Here is a 24,285-nt window from a genome sequence, read left to right as displayed (position 1 = left end):
AATTCCCAGCAACCACATGTTGACTGACGACCATCTATAATGAGATCTGATGATCTCTCCTGGTGTGTCTGAAGATAGCTACTGTATACTTATATATAATAAGTACTTCTTAGTAAGTCCAGACATTTCTATAATCCATGAATCTCCTAAGTGACTTTACCCTCAGGAAAATGCATGCAATTTTTATCTACCTTTGGACACTGCTATTTTAGGATCCTGTATGAGAGAATCTCCTTGGTTTCTCTATTTCATGTGTATTTACACTAAGGAGAAATTGTGGCTATGTAGCAGTTTGTAATATGTTCATCAAATTTGTCTTATGAGAATAGAGCATTTTCTATTTGATTCTATGAGGGTATGTTGAAAGCTCTTCATCTAGAAAAACAAGTGTTTTTCCCAATTATCCAGCATTTTTAGATGCAGGGAGTCAATTACTGTATATTTCCATTTAAGTTCTTCTTTATGGATTTTAAAATAATATAAACTTATATTCTTTGTGCCACATTCAAACAGTTAAAATATTGTAGTGCTTTACTTAGATATTTCCATATCCAGTCTGAGGATGCTTTATCACTGTGAGCTGCTCAAGGTTAAGAAACCTGTTTCTATATAACCTATAGCCCTATAGTGAGGGGCTGTGTGAATGAAGAGTGGCAATTTAATGATTTTTGAATGTGACTCAGTGGACCAATGTGTTTCTATAAAGCAGTTTCACCGGTTCTATGGTATGGACAGTGCTAGCAATTAAATTGCCATTTATTTGTAAATGAAAAATGTGCATTTTGTGATTCCCCACAATGGAAGAGTAAGACTGTTAGAAGGGGCCTCATTAATATTAATAATCATCTTAAACTAGAAGCAGAATAATTGACTGATAGTGAATTAAGCTTAGTCTCAACAAGAACAAGGTCAAGTTTGTCAGTTAATGATTTTCTCTTAATCTAGGCTAGCATAAATATTTTAACTTCTTGATGGTATCCTATTAAGTTGTAAATAGGCATATAAGAGATATTTTATATTTAATAATTTTGATTTTCATGTGTCAATATCCTGTAATTCCTACAGAACATTGTTGATTTGAAAGCATGCATCCTAAAAGAATAGAGTTAATTTCGAGACCAAATAAAAAGTAAACTCTCTTCTCTGCATTGCAGGGAGAATCGGGAAGTAAATTCCATATAATACCTAAGAAGATCCAGAACATTTTTAGAAAATCTGGAGTTTATGTGTGTTCTCGAGGAGAGCCAGTACCTGATGTATGGAAAGCAAAAAAATCCATAATGGTAATACCCCTAATTTGAGAAGTAACCTATTTCCTTTTGTGAAGGGGAGTGATGGGTGTTTGTGCCTATGCCTTCCTAGTGCAAGTAGTGAACAAGTAGAGAAAGATCAGCCTTGAGCATTCCCTTCACACTCTCCATATCCTCACTCCTTGCCAGTCAATGCATTAGGCAGTGCTTCTCAACCTTCCTAATGCTGTGACCTTTAATACAGTTCCTCATGCTGTGGTGATTCCCAATCATACAACTGTTTTGTTGCTACTGCATCAGTGTCAAATTGAAAATATCATCAACTGTAATGTCGTATTGGTATTTTCAGAAGGTCTTTGCCAACCTGTGTGAGACTGTTCTATGCCCTCCTCCAATAGGGTATGACAGACAGGTTGAGAATCACTGTCATAAAATGTAATAATAGTAAATTAGATATGGAAACAGAAGAAAAAACAGAAAATGAGCATGTTTTTAACTCACTGAGGAGAACTCATAAAAATACAGAAACCAAATAGTACATGCTCCTGGAAATAGGTACAGTAAACATGAAAGCAACCACCATAGTTGTGTTTCATTTACTTTGGATTGACTGACTTTATGTGTGTGAATGTTTTGCGTGTATTCTGTCTGTATACCATGTGCGTGTGCTTCCCACAAAAGTCAGAAGAGGTCATTTCATCCTTTGTTCTTGTTGTTCCAGAATTTTGTCAACCAATATTATGTGTTTTACAAAGCAAAGCCAGGTGTCCTGGAGGAGCAATGAATGTTTTAAACATCTCAGCCCCTTTTCCAGCACACAGATTTAATATGTTTGATAGGCAAAAAGATTAAATTTATCGTCAGGGGAAATAAGAAGTCAGTCTTCTGATATTTCTTAACTTCCTGGACAGGACCTCAGCATTCTGGTTTTACCCAATGAAGTCCAAAGTACTTATAGGCGGGGTGCCCACAACAGGAGGCTGGGTATGTTTGTGTACACAGTTAATTCATGAACTCATAAATCAGGCAGGATGGTCTCTGTCAGTTCAAGGACATTCTGTACTTAATTTATTTGGGGAGTAGGAGAATGTAAGTTGAATTGTAGGTATCAAAAGATAACTTGTATGAATCAATCTTTCCCTTCCTCTGTTTCCAGTCTCAGGTATCAAATTCAAGTTGTCAGTCAGGCTGCCAAGTAGGTTTATCACATTGGTAGTATGATTTACACTTTGGTTAGCATTAACAGACAAACAGTAGATAAACTCTGCATGTGTGTGTGTGTGTGTGGGGGGGGGTTATTTAACATTAACACAAATGCTAAGCAGTGCATGGGAGGATCAGACAAAGAGATGGGAGTTCATGTGATTGAACACTTGGCCACTGATGGGAGATTGTTTAACTTTCGGGGTCTGGCCTTGCTAGCAGAAGGTTTTCAGTGGTAGATTTTAATGGCTATGACTACTTGTGGTACCAGTACTGTGTTATCTGCTTCCCGGTCTACCAGCATGTGAGAACCAACAATGTACTGCCAAAAGTCAGGCCTCCCTGTTCCTTCCTTGAAATAAGTGACTGGTTTTCCCCATCAGATATTTTGTCACAGAAAGTACAGAAACAAATTCAAAAGTAACAGCCATCTTTCCTGTTTAAATCCCCTTTCAGAAGTTACAAAGCAAGCAGAAGGGTGTGTCTGCTGATCTTACACACACTACTTACTCCTTACTCCACTGCATACTGTCAACACGTAGCTAACTACCTTCCTCTAGACCTCTAATTTCATCATTAGGAAAGAGGAAGTTCAGATATAATTATTACACATAATGGAATCATTAGAAACTGTAATTTACAGAAACCAAACTCAAATGCTCTTCGTTTATGCCTAGATCAATTTGGTTTCCAATTAACTACTACAGGTGATGAACCTGAGTAATTTTTATTCTAGGAAGAACTTAGCAAAGACATAGAACTCAGGTACTTTAATAAACAGAAATTCACTCGGCAATCACCTTCTATTGCAGTGAAAAGTCATTAGAATTTTCTAAACTAAAATTTCTAATGCAAACACATTTTATCCTAACTAGAATTTTATGATGCTATGGAATGTACAAATAATGGTGATGAATATAGTAACTAAATTTTATATGCCCATGATTAGAATACAATCCACAATATCATTACAGCAGTGGGATCTTACAGAGACAACTAAGACAAAGGTAGTTTCCATTCTTCCAAGGAATAAATGTCACTGAAGTAAAACTAAACATCATTTCTGATGTTAAATTTGAATAAAACCAAACGAACACAAGACTTCCCACAAGACTACATGGGAAATGCAGTGTAATGAGTATAAAATAAAAAAATGAAAGACCTTAGCTAGTTAATACCAGTTCTCTACCCCATGCTAGCGGAATACCAGGTATAAGTCATTATAAACAAGTACAGCCAGCAGGATTTACAATGACACAGGCACATTTCAAAGGTGATGCCTAGTTTGGCTGAAAGAAAAAGATCACATGAATGAGAAATTCACACTTACTACATTTCATTTTTATTCTAAACGGCTATACACCAATCTTTCTCCTTTTATTTTAAAAGCAGTAAATATATATACATATATATACATATATACATATACTTGCATATATATGCATGTATACACATCTTCTCACGTACACATATGTAGTTACAAATACATACATGCGTATAAGTGCACACACATGTGTATATGCATATTTGCCAGCCAGATGGTTCAATGGGGTAGTGATAAGTAGTCTGGTAACACATTGCATATGAAAACATGACTATGTGTGTAACATACCCCATGGTTTGCTATATTCAAGTCTGTCTTTCTCAGGAAATCCAAGGAACTTAAATTCTCTCATGATCCATTTTAATAGTGTGAACACTAAGAGGAAATGCATGCTTCTTCAACATTATTCTTTGATCAACAGTCCTCCTTCACCTGTTCTGTTGAATCTTCTCTGTGATATATTGCTTGTTGATGCAGAGAATGTTTGACGTGTCAGTTTTGCAAGTAAGAAACGTAAATCATCCTCAAACCTGGCACTGAAAGTCAAAAGTAGACTGCCATGTTATGGGTTTCCCTGAGGTGTAAGGAAGAACAAACATGTGAAGATCTTATTTCTTATGCAGTATGAGTCAATGAGGCTTCCCATTTACAATGCAGCATCAAACCCATTCACAAGCCCAACTTCCTGAATTTATCTATTTAAATCAACGAGTGTTCCGGGCATCCTATCTAAGCTAGCTTTATGGAATTTGATAACACATTTTGTGACCAAATCCCCTGGGTAACACCACTTCACAGCTTTGAATGAATCCTTCAGACTCTGTTAAATACACTCTTATTGTAACTAGCTGATGCTTATGTTAGTCACTTTCTATAGTTGTAAAAAATATCATGGGAAAGAAAATGTTTAGAAGAAAGAGATGGTGTGAAGTGGGTCTCTTGGTTAAATTGGATACAGAAATCACCATCATGATTCAGGCAGACAAGCATGACGATGAAGCAGCAGCTGAGAGATCACATCTTGACCTACACAGGAAAGAGAGAACTTAGTGGAAATGACACCAGTCTATTGAAATCTTTTTTTTTATTAACTTGAGTATTTCTTATTTACATTTCGAATGTTATTCCCTTTCCTGGTTTCTAGGCCAACATCCCCCTAATCCCTCCCCCTCCCCTGCTTTATGGGTGTTCCCCTCCCCATCCTCCCCCCATTGCTGCCCTCCCCCCAACAATCACGTTCACTGGGGGTTCAGTCTTAGCAGGACCAAGGGCTTCCCCTTCCACTGGTGATCTTACTAGAATATTTATTGCTACCTATGAGGTCAGAGTCCAGGGTCAGTCCATGTATAGTCTTTAGGTAGTGGCTTAGTCCCTGGAAGCTCTGGTTGCTTGGCATTGTTGTTCATAAGGGGTCTCGAGCTCCTTCGAGCTCTTCGAGTTCTTTCTCTGATTCCTTCAACGGGGGTCCCGTTCTCAGTTCAGTGGTTTGCTGCTGGCATTCGGCTATGTATTTGCTGTATTCTGGCTGTGTCTCTCAGGAGAGATCTACATCCGTATCCTGACGGCATGCACTTCATCGCTTTATCCATATTGTCTAATTGGGTGGCTGTATATGATTGGGCCACATGTGGGGCAGGCTCTGAATGGGTGTTCCTTCTGTGTCTGTTTTAATCTTTGCCTCTCTATTCCCTGCCAAGGGTATTCTTGTTCCCCTTTTAAAGAAGGAGTGAAGCATTCACATTTTGATCATCCGTCTTGAGTTTCATTTGTTCTGTGCATCTAGGGTAATTCAAGCATTTGGGCTACTAGCCACTTATCAATGAGTGCATACCATGTGTGTTTTTCTGTGATTGGGTTGCCTCACTCAGGATGATATTTTCCAGTTGCAGCCATTTGCCTATGAATTTCATAAAGTCATTGTTTTTGATAGCTGAGTAATATTCCATTGTGTAGATGTACCATATTTTCTGTATCCATTCCTCTGTTGAAGGGCATCTGGGTTCTTTCCAGCTTCTGGCTATTATAAATAAGGCTGCTATGAACATAGTGGAGCACGTGTCTTTTTTATATGTCGGGGCAACTTTTGGGTATGTGCCCAAGAGAGGTATAGCTGGATCCTCAGGCAGTTCAATGTCCAATTTTCTGAGGAACCTCCAGACTGATTTCCAGAATGGTTGCACCAGTCTGCTTTCCCACCAACAATGGAGGAGTGTTCCTCTTTCTCCACATCCTCGCCAGCATTTGCTGTCACCTGAGTTTTTGATCTTACCCATTCTCACTGGTGTGAGGTGAAATCTCAGGGTTGTTTTGATTTGCATTTCCATTATGACTAAAGATGTTGAACATTACTTTAGATGTTTCTCAGCCATTTCGCCTTCCTCAGCTGTGAATTCTTTGTTTAGCTCTGAACCCCATTTTTTAATAGGGTTATTTGTCTCGCTGCGGTCTAACTTCTTGAGTTCTTTGTATATTTTGGATATAAGGCCTCTATCTGTTGTAGGATTGGTAAAGATCTTTTCCCAATCTGTTGGTGGCCGTTTTGTCCTACCCACAGTGTCCTTTGCCTTACAGAAGCTTTGCAGTTTTATGAGATCCCATTTGTCGATTCTTGATCTTAGAGCATAAGCCATTGGTGTTTTGTTCAGGAAATTTTTTCCAGTGCCCATGTGTTCCAGATGCTTCCCTAGTTTTTCTTCTATTAGTTTGAGTGTATCTGGTTTGATGTGGAGGTCCTTGATCCACTTGGACTTAAGCTTTGTACAGGGTGATAAGCATGGATCGATCTGCATTCTTCTACATGTTGACCTCCAGTTGAACCAGCACCATTTGCTGAAAATGCTATCTTTTTTCCATTGGATGGTTTTGGCTCCTTTGTCAAAAATCAAGTGCCCATAGGTGTGTGGGTTCATTTCTGGGTCTTCAATTCTGTTTCATTGGTCTATCTGTCTGTCTCTGTTCCAATACCATGCAGTTTTTATCATTATTGCTCTGTAATAGTGCTTGAGTTCAGGGATAGTGATTCCTCCTGAAGTCCTTTTATTGTTGAGGATAGTTTTAGCTATCTTGGGCTTTTTGTTGATGAATTTGCAAATTGTTCTTTCTAACTGTTTGAAGAACTGGATTGGTATTTTGATGGGGATTGCATTGAATCTGTAGATTGCTTTCGGTAAGATGGCCATTTTTACTATATTAATCCTGCCAATCCATGAGCATGGAAGATCTTTCCATCTTCTGAGGTCTTCTTCAATTTCTTTCTTCAGAGTCTTGAAGTTCTTATTGTACAGATCTTTTACTTGCTTGGATAAAGTCACACCGAGGTACTTTATATTATTTGGATCTATTATGAAGGGTGTTATTTCCCTAATTTCTTTCTCAGCTTTTTCTCTTTTGTGTAGAGGAAGGCTACTGATTTATTTGAGTTAATTTTATACCCAACCACTTTGCTGAAGTTGTTTATCAGCTTTTGTAGTTCTCTGGTGGAACTTTTGGGATCACTTAAATGTACTATCATATCATCTGCAAATAGTGATATTTTGACTTCTTCTTTTCCCATCTGTATCCCCTTGACCTCCATTTGTTGTCTGATTGCTCTGGCTAGAACTTCAAGAACTATATTGAATAAGTAGGGAGAGAGTGGGCAGCCTTGTCTAGTCCCTGATTTTAGTGGGATTGCTTCAAGTTTCTCTCCATATTGTTTAATGTTAGCAACTGGTTTGCTCTATATGGCTTTTACTATGTTTAGGTATGGGCCTTGAATTCCTATTCTTTCCAGGACTTTTATCATGAAGTGGTGTTGAATTTTGTCAAATGCTTTCTCAGCATCTAATGAAATGATCATGTGGTTCTGTTCTTTCAGTTTGTTTATATAATGGATCACGTTGATGGTTTTCCGTATATTAAACTATCCCTGCATGCCTGGGATGAAGCCTACTTGATCATGGTGGATGATTGTTTTCATGTGCTCTTGGATTTGGTTTGCCAGATATTTATTGAGTATTCTTGTGTCGATATTCATAAGGGAAATTGTTCTGAGGTTCTCTTTCTTTGTTGGGTCTTTGTGTGGTTTAGGTATAAGAGTAATTGTGGCTTCATAGAAGGAATTCGGTAGTGCTCCGTTTGTTTCATTTTTGTGGAATAGTTTGGAGAATATTGGTATGAGGTCTTCTATGAAGGTCTGATAGAATTCTGCACTGAATCCGTCTGGACCTGGGCCCTTTTTGGTTGGGAGACCTTTAATGACTGCTTCCATTTCCTTAGGAGTTATGGGGTTGTTTATCTGGTTTATATGTTCCTGATTTAACTTTGGTACCTGGTATCTGTCTAGGAAATTGTCCATTTCCTGCAGATTTTCAAGTTTTGTTGAATACAGGCTTTTATACTAAGATCTGATGATTTTTTGAATTTCGTCTGAATCTGTAGTTATGTCTCCCTTTTCATTTCTGATTTTGTTAATTTGGACACACTCTCTGTGTCCTCTAGTTAGTCTGGCTAAGGGTTTATCTATCTTAATGATTGTCTCAAAGAACCATCTCTTGGTTCTGTTGATTCTTTCTATGGTCCATTTGTTTCTACTTGGCTGATTTCAGCTCTGAGTTTGATTATTTCCTGCATTCTACTCCTCCTGGGTGTGTTTGCTTCTTTTTGTTCTAGAGCGTTTAGGGGTGTTGTCAAGCTGCTGACATATGCTCTTTCCTGTTTCTTTCTGCAGGCACTCAGCGTTATGAGTTTCCTCATAGCACAGCTTTCATTGTGTCCCATAAGTTTGGGTATGTTGTACCTTCGTTTTCATTAAATTCTAAGCAATCTTTAATTTCTTTCTTTATTTCTTCCTTGACCTGGTTATCATTGAATAGAGCATTGTTTTATTTCCACGTATATGTGGACATTCTTCCATTATTGTTATTGAAGACCAACTTTAGGCCATGGTGGTCTGATAAGATGCATGGGATTATTTCTATCTTTCTGTACCTGTTGAGGCCCGTTTTTTGACCAATTATATGGTCAATTTTGGAGAAAGTACCATGAGGAGCTGAGAAGAAGGTATATCCTTTTGCTTTAGGATAGAATGTTCTATAAATATCCGTTAAGTCCATTTGGCTCATGAATTCTCTTAATCTGTCTAGGTCTCTGTTTAATTTCTATTTCCATGATCTGTCCATTGATGAGAGTGGGGTGTTGAAATCTCCTACCATCATTGTGTGAGGTGCAATGTGTGTTTTGAGCTTTAGTAAGGTTTCTTTTATGTATGTAGGTGCCCTTGTATTTGGTGCATAGATATTTAGGATTGAGAGTTCATCTTGGTGGATTTTTCCTTTGATGAATATAAAGTGTCCTTCCTTATCTTTTTTGATGACTTTTGGTTGAAAATTGATTTTATTTGACATTAGAATGGCTACTCCAGCTTGCTTCTTCTGACCATTTGCTTGGAAAGTTGTTTTCCAGCATTTCACTCTGAGGTAGTGTCTGTCTTTGTCTCTGAGGTGTGTTTCCTGTAGGCAGCAGAATGCAGGGTCCTCGTTGCGTATCCAGTTTGTTAATCTATGTCTTTTCATTGGGGAGTTGAGGCCATTGATGTTGAGAGATATTAAGGAATAGTGATTATTGCTTCCTGTTATATTCATATTTGGATATGAGGTTATGTTTGTGCACTTTTCTTCTCTTTGTTTTGTTGCCAAGACGATTAGTTTCTTGCTTCGTCTAGGGTATCTCTTGCCTCCTTATGTTGGGCTTTACCATTTATTATCCTTTGTAGTGCTGGATTTGTAGAAAGATATTGTGTAAATTTGGTTTTGTCCTGGAATATCTTGGTTTCTTCATCTATGTTAATTGAGAGTTTTGCAGGATGCAGTAACCTGGGCTGGCATTTGTGTTCTCTTAGGTTCTGTATGACATCTGTCCAGGATCTTCTGGATTTTATAGTTTCTGGCGAAAAGTCTGTATGATTCTGATAGGTCTGCCTTTATGTTACTTGATCTTTTTCCCTTACTGCTTTTAATATTCTTTATTTTGTGCGTTTGGTGTTTTGACTATTATGTGACGGGAGCTGTTTCTTTTCTGGTCCAATCTATTTGGAGTTCTGTAGGCTTCTTGTATGCTTATGGGTATCTCTTTCTTTAGGTTAGGGAAGATTTCTTCTATGATTTTGTTGAAGATATTTACTGGTCCTTTGAGCTGGGAGTCTTCACTCTCTTCTATACCTATTATCCTTAGGTTTGATCTTCTCATTGAGTCCTGGATTTCCTGTATGTTTTGGACCAGTAGCTTTTTCCGCTTTACATTACCTTTGACTGTTGAGTTGATGATTTCTATGGAATCTTCTGCTCCTGAGATTCTCTCTTCCATATCTTGTATTCTGTTGGTGAAGCTCGTATCTACAGCTCCTTGTCTCTTCTTTAGGTTTTGTATTTCCAGGGTTGTTTCCATGTGTTCTTTCTTGATTGCTTCTATTTCCATTTTCAATTCCTTCAACTGGTTGATTGTGTTTTCCTGGAATTCTTTCAGGGATTTTTGTGACTCCTCTCTATGGGCTTCTACTTGTTTATTTATGTTTTCCTGGAATTCTTTCAGGGATTTTTGCGATTCCTCTCTGTCGGCTTCTACTTGTTCTCTAAGGGAGTTATTCACGTCTTTCTGGAAGTTCTCCAGCATCATGATCAAATATGATTTTGAAACTAGATCTTGCTTTTCTTGTGTGTTTGGATATTTTGTGTTTGCTTTGGTGGGAGAATTGGGCTCCGATGATGCCATGTAGTCTTGGTTTCTGTTGCTTGGGTTCCTGTGCTTGCCTCTCGCCATCAGATTATCTCTAGTGTTACTTTGTTCTGCTATTTCTGACAGTGGCTAGACTGTCCTATATGCCTGTTTTTCAGGAGTGCTGTAGACCTGTTTTCCTGTTTTCTTTCAGCCAGTTATGGGAACAGAGTGTTCTGCTTTGGGGCGTGTAGTTTTTCCTATCTACAGGTCTTCAGCTGTTCCTGTGGGCCTGTGCCCTGAATTCACCAGGCAGGTCACTTGGAGCAGAAAAGTTGGTCTTACCTGTGATCCGGAGGCTCAAGGTTGCTCATGGGGTGTTGCTTATGAGCTCTCCGCGGCGGCAGCCACCAGGAAGTTCTGAGCCGCCCTTTCTGGGAGCTTCTGTGCACCAGGGTTCCAGATGGCGTTTGGTGTTTTCCTCTGGAGTCAGTAATGTGTGCAGAGTGCAGTCTCTTCTGGTTTCCCAGGCATGTCTGCCTCTCTGAAGGTTTAGCTCTCCCTCCCACAGGATTTGGGTGTAGAGAACTGTTTATATGGTCAGTCCCTTCAGGTTCTGGCAGTGTCTCAGATGCCAAAAGAAAGCACTGTTGTTCTACTCTGTTTCCAGCTCTGTCTCTCTATTGAAATCTTAAACCTCATCCTGGCAACAGTTTTACTACAAAACAGCCCCACCACCTACTCCTTTTGAAAATAATTCAGCGCTCTGCACAGCAAGCATAATGTGAGCCTATGGGGCTGTTGACATTCAAGCCACCACAGAGGTGCTGGATGAGGTCTTAATATACATCCTGTAAGTGTAGCAATAGTCATGATGTTACAGAATAGTTGACGATACTGTGCCCTCCTCCCAGATTGCGTTGTTTACTTATAAACAAATTTCTACTAATTGCTGTGGTTCAGCCTTTGCACAGACCTTTAATCTCTCAAACTGGAATGTAGACATTTCCTTAGTACCCACCCTTAATGCTAAGTAATCAATGTAACCTTAGTTTATAGAATGAAGTACCTCGTTTAAAAGTGATGCGTAATTGCATGAAAGAGAAGGTGATTATCCAGAGAAAGATTTGGTATAAAGAATATTCCCATCTCTCTCACGAAGAAATAAGAAAAGTGGCTACTTGAGGGGTAGTGCAGCAGAAAGTACAAAAAGACGGGGGGAGAGAGAGAGAGAGAGAGAGAGAGGGAGGAGGGAGGAGGGAGGGAGGGGCGGAGGGAGGGAGGTGGCCTTTTTACTTGGAGAGTTTTAGAGAGAAACAGTGCAGAATGAACCATAGAATATGAAGGAAAGAGAATATTACAAAATCACTATTTAGAGGAAGAGTAGAGCAAAACATCAGAGGCCAAGAGTCACATTTTGTCCTTTCTATTTATATATTTCCATCTTACAAGGAAAAATGACTTCAGGTAGCAAAGAGCAGAAGAAATCTAAGTATAAACCTAAAGAGATCCACAGTAAAGACTTTGAAAAACTCTGGGCCAATTACTCAAGCAGACAGGAAGCAGACTTCACTGAATGTCACTGAATGTCGTGCTAACTTTCGACAGAATACACAAATAGTTTGGGGACTATGAATCCAGGTTCTGACATTATCAGAAGGGTGATAGAATGAATAAAATCAGTAAATTTTCAATCAAAAGTATCACTGCTAATTTTCGTTTTAGGATGAAAAATATAAAACAGATAATTTCTATGCGGTGTCTTCTGAGCATAGAAATTCTATTCCTAAGGATACTGCTGATCGTGAAGCTTCCACCTCTACTGCTGACAGCCTGGATGCTGCCGAGCCTGACCCAACAAATTCTACAAATGCTACTGACTGTCTGGCTGCTCTTGAGCGTGAGCTGACTAATTCCAACAACACTGCTGACTGTCTGGCTGACCTTGAGCCTGATCCGACGATTTCTACCAATGCCGCTGACTTTCAGGCTGCTGTTGCACCAGAGCCAACTATGTCCACCCACCCTGCTGACTGTCTGCCTGATGTGGAACCAGAGCCAACTATGTCCACCCACCCTGCTGACACTCTGGCTGCTCTTGAGCCTGAGCTGACTACTTTCAACAACACTGCTGACTGTCTGGCTGACCTTGAGCCTGAGCCAAACATGTCGACCCACTCTGCTGACAGTCTGCCTGATGTGGAACCAGAGCCAACTATGTCCAATCACCCTGCTGACACTCTGGCTGCTCTTGAGCCTGAACTGACTAATTCCAACAACACTGCTGACTGTCTGGCTGACCTTGAGCCTGAGCCAAACATGTCCACCCACCCTGCTGACAGTCTGCCTGATGTGGAACCAGAGCCAACTATGTCCACCCACCCTGCTGACACTCTGGCTGCTCTTGAGCCTGAGCTGACCAATTTCAACAACACTGCTGACTGTCTGGCTGACCTTGAGCCTGATCCGACTATTTCTACCAATGCCGCTGACTTTCAGGCTGCTGTTGCACCAGAGCCTGCTATGTCCACGTACCCTGCTGACTGTCTGCCAGATGTGGAACCAGAGCCAACTATGTCCACCCACCCTGCTGACACTCTGGCTGCTCTTGAGCCTGAGCTGACTAATTCCAACAACACTGCTGACTGTCTGGCTGACCTTGAGCCTGATCCGACGATTTCTACCAATGCCGCTGACTTTCAGGCTGCTGTTGCACCAGAGCCTGCTATGTCCACCAACCCTGCTGACAGTATGGCAGCTGTTGAGCCTGAGCCGACTATGTCCACCCACCCTGCTGACATTCTGACTGCTGACGAGCCTGAACATAATAATTCTACCAAAGCTGCTGACTGTCGGGCTGACCTTGAGCCTGAGCCAAACATGTCCACCCACCCTGCTGACAGTCTGCCTGATGTGGAACCAGAGCCAACTATGTCCACCCACCCTGCTGACACTCTGGCTGCTCTTGAGCCTGAGCTGACGAATTTCAACAACACTGCTGACTGTCTGGCTGACCTTGAGCCTGATCCGACTATTTCTACCAATGCCGCTGACTTTCAGGCTGCTGTTGCACCAGAGCCAACTATGTCCACCTACCCTGCTGACTGTCTGCCAGATGTGGAACCAGAGCCAACTATGTCCACCCACCCTGCTGACACTCTGGCTGCTCTTGAGCCTGAGCTGACTAATTCCAACAACACTGCTGACTGTCTGGCTGACCTTGAGCCTGATCCCACGATTTCTACCAATGCCGCTGACTTTCAGGCTGCTGTTGCACCAGAGCCTGCTATGTCCACCTACCCTGCTGACTGTCTGCCAGATGTGGAACCAGAGCCAACTATGTCCACCCACCCTTCTGACACTCTGGCTGCTCTTGAGCCTGAGCTGACTAATTCCAACAACACTGCTGAGTGTCTGGCTGACCTTGAGCCTGATCCGACGATTTCTACCAATGCCGCTGACTTTCAGGCTGCTGTTGCACCAGAGCCTGCTATGTCCACCAACCCTGCTGAAAGTATGGCAGCTGTTGAGCCTGAGCCGACTATGTCCACCCACCCTGCTGACATTCTGACTGCTGATGAGCCTGAACATAATAATTCTACCAAAGCTGCTGACTGCCTGGCTGACCTTGAGCCTGAGCCAAACATGTCCACCCACCCTGCTGACAGTCTGCCTGATGTGGAACCAGAGCCAACTATGTCCACCCACCCTGCTGACACTCTGGCTGCTCTTGAGCCTGAGCTGACCAATTTCAACAACACTGCTGACTGTCTGGCTGACCTTGAGCCTGATCCGACTATTTCTACCAATGCCGCTGACTTTCAGGCTGCTGTTGCACCAGAGCCAACTATGTCCACCCACCCTGCTGACTGTCTGCCTGATGTGGAACCAGAGCCAACTATGTCCACCCACCCTGCTGACACTCTGGCTGCTCTTGAGCCTGAGCTGACTAATTTCAACAACACTGCTGACTGTCTGGCTGACCTTGAGCCTGATCCGACTATTTCTACCAATGCCGCTGACTTTCAGGCTGCTGTTGCACCAGAGCCTGCTATGTCCACCAACCCTGCTGACAGTATGGCAGCTGTTGAGCCTGAGCCGACTATGTCCACCCACCCTGCTGACATTCTGACTGCTGACGAGCCTGAACATAATAATTCTACCAAAGCTGCTGACTGTCGGGCTGACCTTGAGCCTGAGCCAAACATGTCCACCCACCCTGCTGACAGTCTGCCTGATGGGGAACCAGAGCCAACTATGTCCACCCACCCTGCTGACACTCTGGCTGCTCTTGAGCCTGAGCTGACGAATTTCAACAACACTGCTGACTGTCTGGCTGACCTTGAGCCTGATCCGACTATTTCTACCAATGCCGCTGACTTTCAGGCTGCTGTTGCACCAGAGCCAACTATGTCCACCTACCCTGCTGACTGTCTGCCAGATGTGGAACCAGAGCCAACTATGTCCACCCACCCTGCTGACACTCTGGCTGCTCTTGAGCCTGAGCTGACTAATTCCAACAACACTGCTGACTGTCTGGCTGACCTTGAGCCTGATCCGACGATTTCTACCAATGCCGCTGACTTTCAGGCTGCTGTTGCACCAGAGCCTGCTATGTCCACATACCCTGCTGACTGTCTGCCAGATGTGGAACCAGAGCCAACTATGTCCACCCACCCTTCTGACACTCTGGCTGCTCTTGAGCCAGAGCTGACTAATTCCAACAACACTGCTGACTGTCTGGCTGACCTTGAGCCTGATCCGACTATTTCTACCAATGCCGCTGACTGTCGGGCTGCTGTTGCACCAGAACCCGCTATGTCCACCAACCCTGCTGACAGTATGGCAGCTGTTGAGCCTGAGCCGACTATGTCCACCCACCCTGCTGACATTCTGACTGCTGACGAGCCTGAACATAATACTTCTACCAAAGCTGCTGACTGTCGGGCTGACCTTGAGCCTGAGCCAAACATGTCCACCCACCCTGCTGACAGTCTGCCTGATGTGGAACCAGAGCCAACTATGTCCACCCACCCTGCTGACACTCTGGCTGCTCTTGAGCCTGAGCTGACCAATTTCAACAACACTGCTGACTGTCTGGCTGACCTTGAGCCTGATCCGACTATTTCTACCAATGCCGCTGACTTTCAGGCTGCTGTTGCACCAGAGCCAACTATGTCCACCTACCCTGCTGACTGTCTGCCAGATGTGGAACCAGAGCCAACTATGTCCACCCACCCTGCTGACACTCTGGCTGCTCTTGAGCCTGAGCTGACTAATTTCAACAACACTGCTGACTGTCTGGCTGACCTTGAGCCTGATCCGACTATTTCTACCAATGCCGCTGACTGTCGGGCTGCTGTTGCACCAGAGCCTGCCATGTCCACCAACCCTGCTGACAGTATGGCAGCTGTTGAGCCTGAGCCGACTATGTCCACCCACCCTGCTGACATTCTGACTGCTGACGAGCCTGCACATAATACTTCTACCAAAGCTGCTGACTGTCGGGCTGACCTTGAGCCTGAGCCAAACATGTCCACCCACCCTGCTGACAGTCTGCCTGATGTGGAACCAGAGCCAACTATGTCCAATCACCCTGCTGACACACTGGCTGCTCTTGAGCCTGAGTCGACTAAATCCTCCAATGCTGCTGACTGTCTGGCCTATGTTGAGCCAGAGCCAGCTATGTCCACCCACCGTGCCGACAGTCTGGCTGCTCTTGAGCGTGAGCTGACTAATTCCAACAACACTGCTGACTGTCTGGCTGACCTTGAGCCTGATCCGACGATTTCTACCAATGCCGCTGACTGTCGGGCTGCTGTTGCACCAGAGCCCGCTATGTCCACCAACCCTGCTGACAGTATGGCAGCTGTTGAGCCTGAGCCGACTATGTCCACCCACCCTGCTGACATTCTGACTGCTGACGAGCCTGCACATAATACTTCTACCAAAGCTGCTGACTGTCTGGCTGACCTTGAGCCTGAGCCAAACATGTCCACCCACCCTGCTGACAGTCTGCCTGATGTGGAACCAGAGCCAACTATGTCCACCCACCCTGCTGACACTCTGGCTGCTCTTGAGCCTGAGCTGACCAATTTCAACAACACTGCTGACTGTCTGGCTGACCTTGAGCCTGATCCGACTATTTCTACCAATGCCGCTGACTTTCAGGCTGCTGTTGCACCAGAGCCAACTATGTCCACCCACCCTGCTGACTGTCTGCCTGATGTGGAACCAGAGCCAACTATGTCCACCCACCCTGCTGACACTCTGGCTGCTCTTGAGCCAGAGCTGACTAATTCCAACAACACTGCTGACTGTCTGGCTGACCTTGAGCCTGATCCGACTATTTCTACCAATGCCGCTGACTGTCGGGCTGCTGTTGCACCAGAGCCCGCTATGTCCACCAACCCTGCTGACAGTATGGCAGCTGTTGAGCCTGAGCCGACTATGTCCACCCACCCTGCTGACATTCTGACTGCTGACGAGCCTGAACATAATACTTCTACCAAAGCTGCTGACTGTCGGGCTGACCTTGAGCCTGAGCCAAACATGTCCACCCACCCTGCTGACAGTCTGCCTGATGTGGAACCAGAGCCAACTATGTCCACCCACCCTGCTGACACTCTGGCTGCTCTTGAGCCTGAGCTGACCAATTTCAACAACACTGCTGACTGTCTGGCTGACCTTGAGCCTGATCCGACTATTTCTACCAATGCCGCTGACTTTCAGGCTTCTGTTGCACTAGAGCCAACTATGTCCACCTACCCTGCTGACTGTCTGCCTGATGTGGAACCAGAGCCAACTATGTCCACCCACCCTGCTGACACTCTGGCTGCTCTTGAGCCTGAGCTGACTAATTCCAACAACACTGCTGACTGTCTGGCTGACCTTGAGCCTGATCCGACTATTTCTACCAATGCCGCTGACTGTCGGGCTGCTGTTGCACCAGAGCCCGCTATGTCCACCAACCCTGCTGACAGTATGGCAGCTGTTGAGCCTGAGCCGACTATGTCCACCCACCCTGCTGACATTCTGACTGCTGACGAGCCTGAACATAATACTTCTACCAAAGCTGCTGACTGTCGGAATGACCTTGAGCCTGAGCCAAACATGTCCACCCACCCTGCTGACAGTCTGCCTGATGTGGAACCAGAGCCAACTATGTCCACCCACCCTGCTGACACTCTGGCTGCTCTTGAGCCTGAGCTGACCAATTTCAACAACACTTCTGACTGTCTGGCTGACCTTGAGCCTGATCGGACTATTTCTACCAATGCCGCTGACTTTCAGGCTGCTGTTGCACTAGAGCCAACTATGTCCACCTACCCTGCTGACTGTCTGCCTGATGTGGAACCAGAGCTAACTATGTCCACCCACCCTGCTGACATTCTGACTGCTGACGAGCCTGCACATAATACTTCTACCAAAGCTGCTGACTGTCTGGCTGACCTTGAGCCTGAGCCAAACATGTCCACCCACCCTGCTGACAGTCTGCCTGATGTGGAACCAGAGCCAACTATGTCCAATCACCCTGCTGACACACTGGCTGCTCTTGAGCCTGAGTCGACTAAATCCTCCAATGCTGCTGACTGTCTGGCCTATGTTGAGCCAGAGCCAGCTATGTCCACCCACCATGCCGACAGTCTGGCTGCTCTTGAGCATGAGCTGTCTCATGCCAACAAAGATGCTGACTGTCTGGCTTCTCTCAAGGCTGAGCTGATTAATTCCACCAATGCTACTGATTGTCTGGCTTCTGTTGGGACTGAGACAACCATGTCCACCCAGCCTACTGACAATTTGGCAGCTGTTGAGCCTGAACATAATTCCACCAATACTGCTGACGGTAAGGACTCTGTTGAACAAGAGCCATCTAAGCCCACCTACCGTGCCGACAGTCTGGCTGCTCTTGAGCATGAGCTGACTAATTCCAACAACACTGCTGACTGTCTGGCTTCTCAGAAGGCTGAGTCAATTGATTCTACCAATGCTACTGATTGTTTGGGTTCTGTTGGGACTGAGACAACTATGTCCACCCACCCGGCTGACAATATGGCTACTGATGAGCTTGAGGCTACACATTCCACCAATGCTGCTTACTTTCTGGCGGCTCTTGAGCCCCAGTCGACTAATTCCTCCAATGCTGCTGATATTCTGGCTTCTGTTGGGTCTGAGACAACCATGTCTACCCACCTTGCTGATATTCCTATTGCTCATGAGCCTGACCATAATGATTCTACCAATGCTGCTGACAGTCTGGACTCCGTTGAGCCAGAGCCAGCTATGTCCACCCACCATGCCGACAGTCTGGCTGCTCTTGAGCATGAGCTGTCTCATGCCAACAAAGCTGCTGACTGTCTGGCTTCTCTCAAGGCTGAGCCAACCATGTCCACCCAGCCTGCTGACAGTTCGGCAGCTGTTGAGCCTGAGCCTACAATTTCCACCAGAGCTGCTGATTTTCTGGCTACTGTTCTGCCAGAGCTAACTAGGTCAAACCACCCTGCTGACTGTCTGGACTCTGTTCAGCCTGAGTCATCTATGTCCACACACCCTGCTGACAATATGGCTACTGATGAGCTTGAGCCTACAAATTCGACCAACGCTGCTTACTGTCTGGCTGCTCTTGAGCCTGAGTCGACTAAATCCTCCAATGCTGCTGACTGTCTGGCCTATGTTGAGCCAGAGCCAGGTATGTCCACCCACCGTGCCGACAGTCTGGCTGCTCTTGAGCATGAGCTGTCTCATGCCAACAAAGATGCTGACTGCCTGCCTTCTCTCAAGACTGAGCTGATTAATTCCATCAATGCTACTGATTGTCTGGCTTCTTTTGGGACTGAGACAACCATGTCCACGCAGCCTACTGACAGTGTGGCAGCTGTTGAGCCTGAACATAATAGTTCCACCAATGCTGCTGATGGTCTGGGCTCTGTTGAACAAGAGCCAGCTAATCCCACCCACCGTTCCAACAGTCTGGCTGCTCTTGAGCATGAGCTGACTAATTCCAACAACACTGCTGACTGTCTGGCTTCTCAGAAGGCTGAGTCAATTGATTCTACCAATGCTACTGATTGTTTGGCTTCTGTTGGGACTGAGACAACTATGTCCACCCACCCTGCTGACAATATGGCTACGGATGAGCTTGAGCCTACACATTCCACCAATGCTGCTTACTTTCTGGTCGCTCTTGAGCCCCAGTCGACTAATTCCTCCAATACTGCTGATATTCTGGCTTCTGTTGGGTCTGAGACAACCATGTCTACCCACCTTGCTGATATTCCTATTGCTCATGAGCCTGACTATAATGATTCTACCAATGCTGCTGACAGTCTGGACTCCGTTGAGCCAGAGCCAGCTATGTCCACCCACCATGCCGACAGTCTGGCTGCTCTTGAGCATGAGCTGTCTCATGCCAACAAAGCTGCTGACTGTCTGGCTTCTCTCAAGGCTGAGCCAACCATGTCCACCCAGCCTGCTGACAGTTCGGCAGCTGTTGAGCCTGAGCCTACAATTTCCACCAGAGCTGCTGATTTTCTGGCTACTGTTCTGCCAGAGCTAACTAGGTCAAACCACCCTGCTTACTGTCTGGACTCTGTTCAGCCTGAGTCATCTATGTCTACACACCCTGCTGATAATATGGCTACTGATGAGCTTGAGCCTACAAATTCGACCAACGCTGCTTACTGTCTGGCTGCTCTTGAGCCTAAGTCGACTAAATCCTCCAATTCTGCTGACTGTCTGGCCTATGTTGAGCCAGAGCCAGGTATGTCCACCCACCGTGCCGACAGTCTGGCTGCTCTTGAGCATGAGCTGTCTCATGTCAACAAAGATGCTGACTGTCTGGCTTCTCTCAAGGCTGAGCTGATTAATTCCATCAATGCTACTGATTGTCTGGCTTCTGTTGGGACTGAGACAACCATGTCCACCCAGCCTACTGACAGTTTGGCAGCTGTTGAGCCTGAACATAATTCCACCAATGCTGCTGACGGTCTGGACTCTGTTGAACAAGAGCCAGCTAAGCCCACCCACCGTGCCGACAGTCTGGCTGCTCTTGAGCATGAGCTGACTAATTCCAACAACACTGCTGACTGTCTGGCTTCTCAGAAGGCTGAGTCAATTGATTCTACCAATGCTTCTGATTGTTTGGCTTCTGTTGGGACTGAGACAACTATGTCCACCCACCCTGCTGACAATATGGCTACTGATGAGCTTGAGCCTACACATTCCACCAATGCTGCTTACTGTCTGGCTGCTCTTGAGCCTGAGTCGACTAAATCCTCCAGTGCTGCTGACTGCCTGGCCTATGTTGAGCCAGAGCCAGCTATGTCCACCCACCGTGCCGACAGTCTGGCTGCTCTTGAGCATGAGCTGTCTCATGCCAACAAAGATGCTGGCTGTCTGGCTTCTCTCCAGGCTGAGCTGATTAATTCCACCAATGCTACTGATTGTCTGGCTTCTGTTGGGACTGAGACAACCATGTCCACCCAGCCTGCTGACAGTTTGGCAGCTGTTGAGCCTGAACATAATAATTCTACCAATGCTGCTGACGGTCTGGACTCTATTGAACAAGAGCCAGCTATGCCCACCCCCCGTTCCGACAGTCTGGCTGCTCTTGAGCATGAGCTGTCTCATGCCAATAAAGCTGCTGACTGTCTGGCTTCTCTCAAGGCTGAGCCAACCATGTCCACCCAGCCTGCTGACACTTTGGCATCTGTTGAGCCTGAGCCTACTTTTTCCACCAAAGCTGCTGATTGTCTGGCTACTGTTCAGCCTGAGCTAACTAGGTCAAACCACCCTGCTGACTGTCTGGATTCTGTTCAGCCTGAGTCATCTATGTCCCCACACCCTGCTGACAGTTTGGTAGCTATTGAGCCTGAACTGACTAATTCCACCAAAGCTGCTGACTGTCTGGACTCTGCTGAGCCAGAGCCAACTATGGCCACCCACCATGCTGACATTCTGACTGCTGTTGAGCCTGAACATACTAATTGCTCCAGTACTGCTGACTGTCTGCCTGCTGTTCAGCCTGAGTCCAGTATGTCCACCCACCCTGCTGACAGTATGGCTGCTATTGATGCTGAGCCTACAGATCCTGCCATTGTTGCTGACTGTCTGGCTGCTCTTGAACCTCGGCTGTCTGTTACATGTGCTGCTGACAGTAGTGTGTTAGTTGAGAGTCATGACTCAGGACCAGCTAGTCACATTGGATTGGATTATGTAGTTGATTTACCTCTTTACAAGGAGAGTACAAGGTACAAACCCCATGCTGACCCAGAGCCCACTCCTGGTTCCTGCACTTGTTATTCCCTTGACTCCATTCAAATGACTAACCTGACTCTTTTGATATCCCTTAGTGAAGAAGAAATATTTGATTCTGCTACTTCAGATGAGGAATCTTCTTTTACTCCTGACGTAGAAGAAGGTCTGCCTGCTACTCAGGGTGCTGAGGATATTTTTCATGCTTCCGCACGAGCTGAACCAATAAACCACAGCTTGATCCTTCTCAGGGAGAGTGGATATCTTCGGGCAACAGAGATACCACGCATACCTTTTTTGCTCTTCATATGGCTTATATCCTCACTCTTATCCATCATAACATGGATGAAAATCCAAATTCAACAAGCATGGCATGAAGAAAATGGCCAAGGAGCTCCCACTAAGAAGAGAGTCGGACCAGGTAAGTTAAACTAAAATAGTAGCTTAAAATAGATTAAGATTGTTTTACTAGAAACCTAGGTCTCTTTTGTTAATAAATTTCATACTTCTATAGGGCTATTTACGCATAACCTAGAACCTGAAAACTTTATTTTTCTCAATTTATAGAAAATAATTTTCATAATGTAACAAATCCAGTTTAGAGAAATACAACTGACCAGGTAATATTTTTTCCTACTTGGATGTTTCCTATTCTAGAATGAGGAGATTATTGTCACTTCCAGTGAAAACATGTGTTTCCTGAATGACTAAGCCGGGAAAACTTCCTGTTAAATGTTATTGTCTATTTATCGCTGTCATTCTGAACTCTGACTTCTGAAGTTAGCATAGCCTTTGACCGCAACATTCCAAAAGAAGCAACTTCTGAGATTAAAAATAACAAGAGAAGCATCCACCTTCTCACTGTTTCTCTCTACATTGATATGTCTACATTGATATCTACATGATAATGACACTGATGTTGTTGATGCTGGGCATGACAATATCACCAGAGATGTGCCTGATGATACTGTTAATAATTCTTCTTTTTCTTCTAGTGGCTGCGGCTCCTGATCCCTAGACCCTTGATGCTCCTCCAGGATCGATTGGAATATCAAAACACAGTCTGTGTGGGAGAATTGATCATATATATAAATTTTAAAATAAAATGTTCAGTCTGATTGTAGACTGAAGTAAAAATTGATTGTTTCATTGGAGTCTCAGTTGTGCCATGTGATGCTTCCTGGAAACTTTTTTCAATTATTTTCAATTTTAATATTTTCAATTTTAATATTTACTTATTTACTTTACATCCTGCTCACTGCCCCCTCCCTGTCAGCCTCTCCCATAATTGTTCCCTTGTGCCCCACTCTCCTTCTCCTCTCAGTGGGTAGGGGCCATTTGGTTATCTTCCCACCCTGGAACATGAAGTCTCTGTGAGACTAATCTAGGACACAATCTAGCTAGAAGAACCTATTCTGCATACAGGCAACATCCTTTAGGATAACCCATGCTGTAATTGTTTGGGACTCACACAAAGATCAAGCTGCACATCTCCTACCTATGTGTGTGGAGGCTTAGGACCAGCCTCTGTATGTTCTTTGGTTGGTGGTTCAGTCTCTAAGAGCCCTAAGAGTCCAGGTCAGGTGATTTGGTTAGTCTTCCTGTGGCGTTCTTATCGTCTGAGGGACTGCAATCCTTCCACTTATTTTTCCATGACAGTCTTCAAGATCCATCCAATTTTAGCTGGGAGTGTTCATCTAAGTCAGCTTCTGGGTGAACCCTCTCATGGGACAGCCTATGCTAGACTCTGTCTGCAAGCATAACAGGATATCATTAATAGTGTCAGGGACTGTTGCTTGACAATGCGATGGGTTTCAAGTTGGGTAGGCTGGTGGTTGGCTTTTCCCTCAGTCTCTCCTCCAGCCCTGTTCCTTCATTGACTGTAGACAGGAAAAAAATTGGATTTAAAGTTTTGTGGTTGGGTTGATGTTCGAATTGCTCCAGTGGGCTTGCTGCGTAGCTAGAAGAGCCAGTCACCCCAGGCTCTGTATCCCCAAGGCTATGATTCACAACCTCCACTGATTCTTGTGTGCCTCCCCTATCCCATTCTCTGTCTCTCTCTCTGAGGTTGTACCCTCACTCAACACCCTTACAAGTTACAGATCTCCATTCATTATCATGGTTCCCTCCTCCTTCCCACACTGAACCCTGCCTGACCCTATCCCTTTCTATCTCCTTTCTTAATCAGCTCCTTTCATACATCCATATGCCTTCCATGACCATTCTATATTCTCAAATATCCTTTCTTGTGCCCTTCTTTTTCTACCTTCTTGGGTCTGTAGAGTCTATCATGGGCATCCTGTATTTTATGGGCTGCCTCCTGAGAGGGAGGGGTCATGCTTACCTTCCTTTTCACTGAGCCCCACTGGATTGCATTCCTATTTAGGGCTCCTAGGCATAAGAGGCCTGTATAACTAAAGAGAGCCAATCCTAGGCCTTCTATAAGAAAACATAATCATTGAATTAAGTCATAAATACTTTTCCAATGTTTCTTTTAGAGCCCATCTATTCAGCACTTTAACATGTTTAAGTTAAAGAAATTACATTTTTTTATATCATTAAATT

The 24,285-nt window shown here is 44.5% G+C and overlaps 1 protein-coding gene across 1 annotated transcript; it reads left to right on the top strand.

Annotated features, from left to right (window-relative positions):
* On the top strand, window positions 1-22,854 carry LOC134482349 (mucin-3B-like). Its single transcript, XM_063275841.1, has 3 exons — window positions 1-1,283; window positions 12,193-12,615; window positions 12,769-22,854. The coding sequence occupies exons 1-3, from the start codon at window positions 1,281-1,283 to the stop codon at window positions 22,153-22,155; spliced, it is 9,813 nt and encodes a 3,270-aa protein (XP_063131911.1). The 5' UTR covers window positions 1-1,280; the 3' UTR covers window positions 22,156-22,854.
* The last annotated feature ends 1,431 nt before the right edge of the window (window positions 22,855-24,285 follow it).

This window comes from Rattus norvegicus, chromosome 16 (genome assembly GCF_036323735.1).
Source record: "Rattus norvegicus strain BN/NHsdMcwi chromosome 16, GRCr8, whole genome shotgun sequence".
Classification (NCBI taxonomy): Eukaryota; Metazoa; Chordata; class Mammalia; order Rodentia; family Muridae; genus Rattus; species Rattus norvegicus.
This window is presented reverse-complemented; position numbering and strand designations above follow the sequence as displayed.

Excerpts from the sequence above, each read along its gene's own strand:
- LOC134482349 (XM_063275841.1), top strand. Across the intron at positions 12,616-12,768 it reads CTGCTGACTGTCTGGCTGAC|CTTGAGCCTGAGCCAAACAT; the intron begins CTTGAGCCTGAG and ends TGTCTGGCTGAC.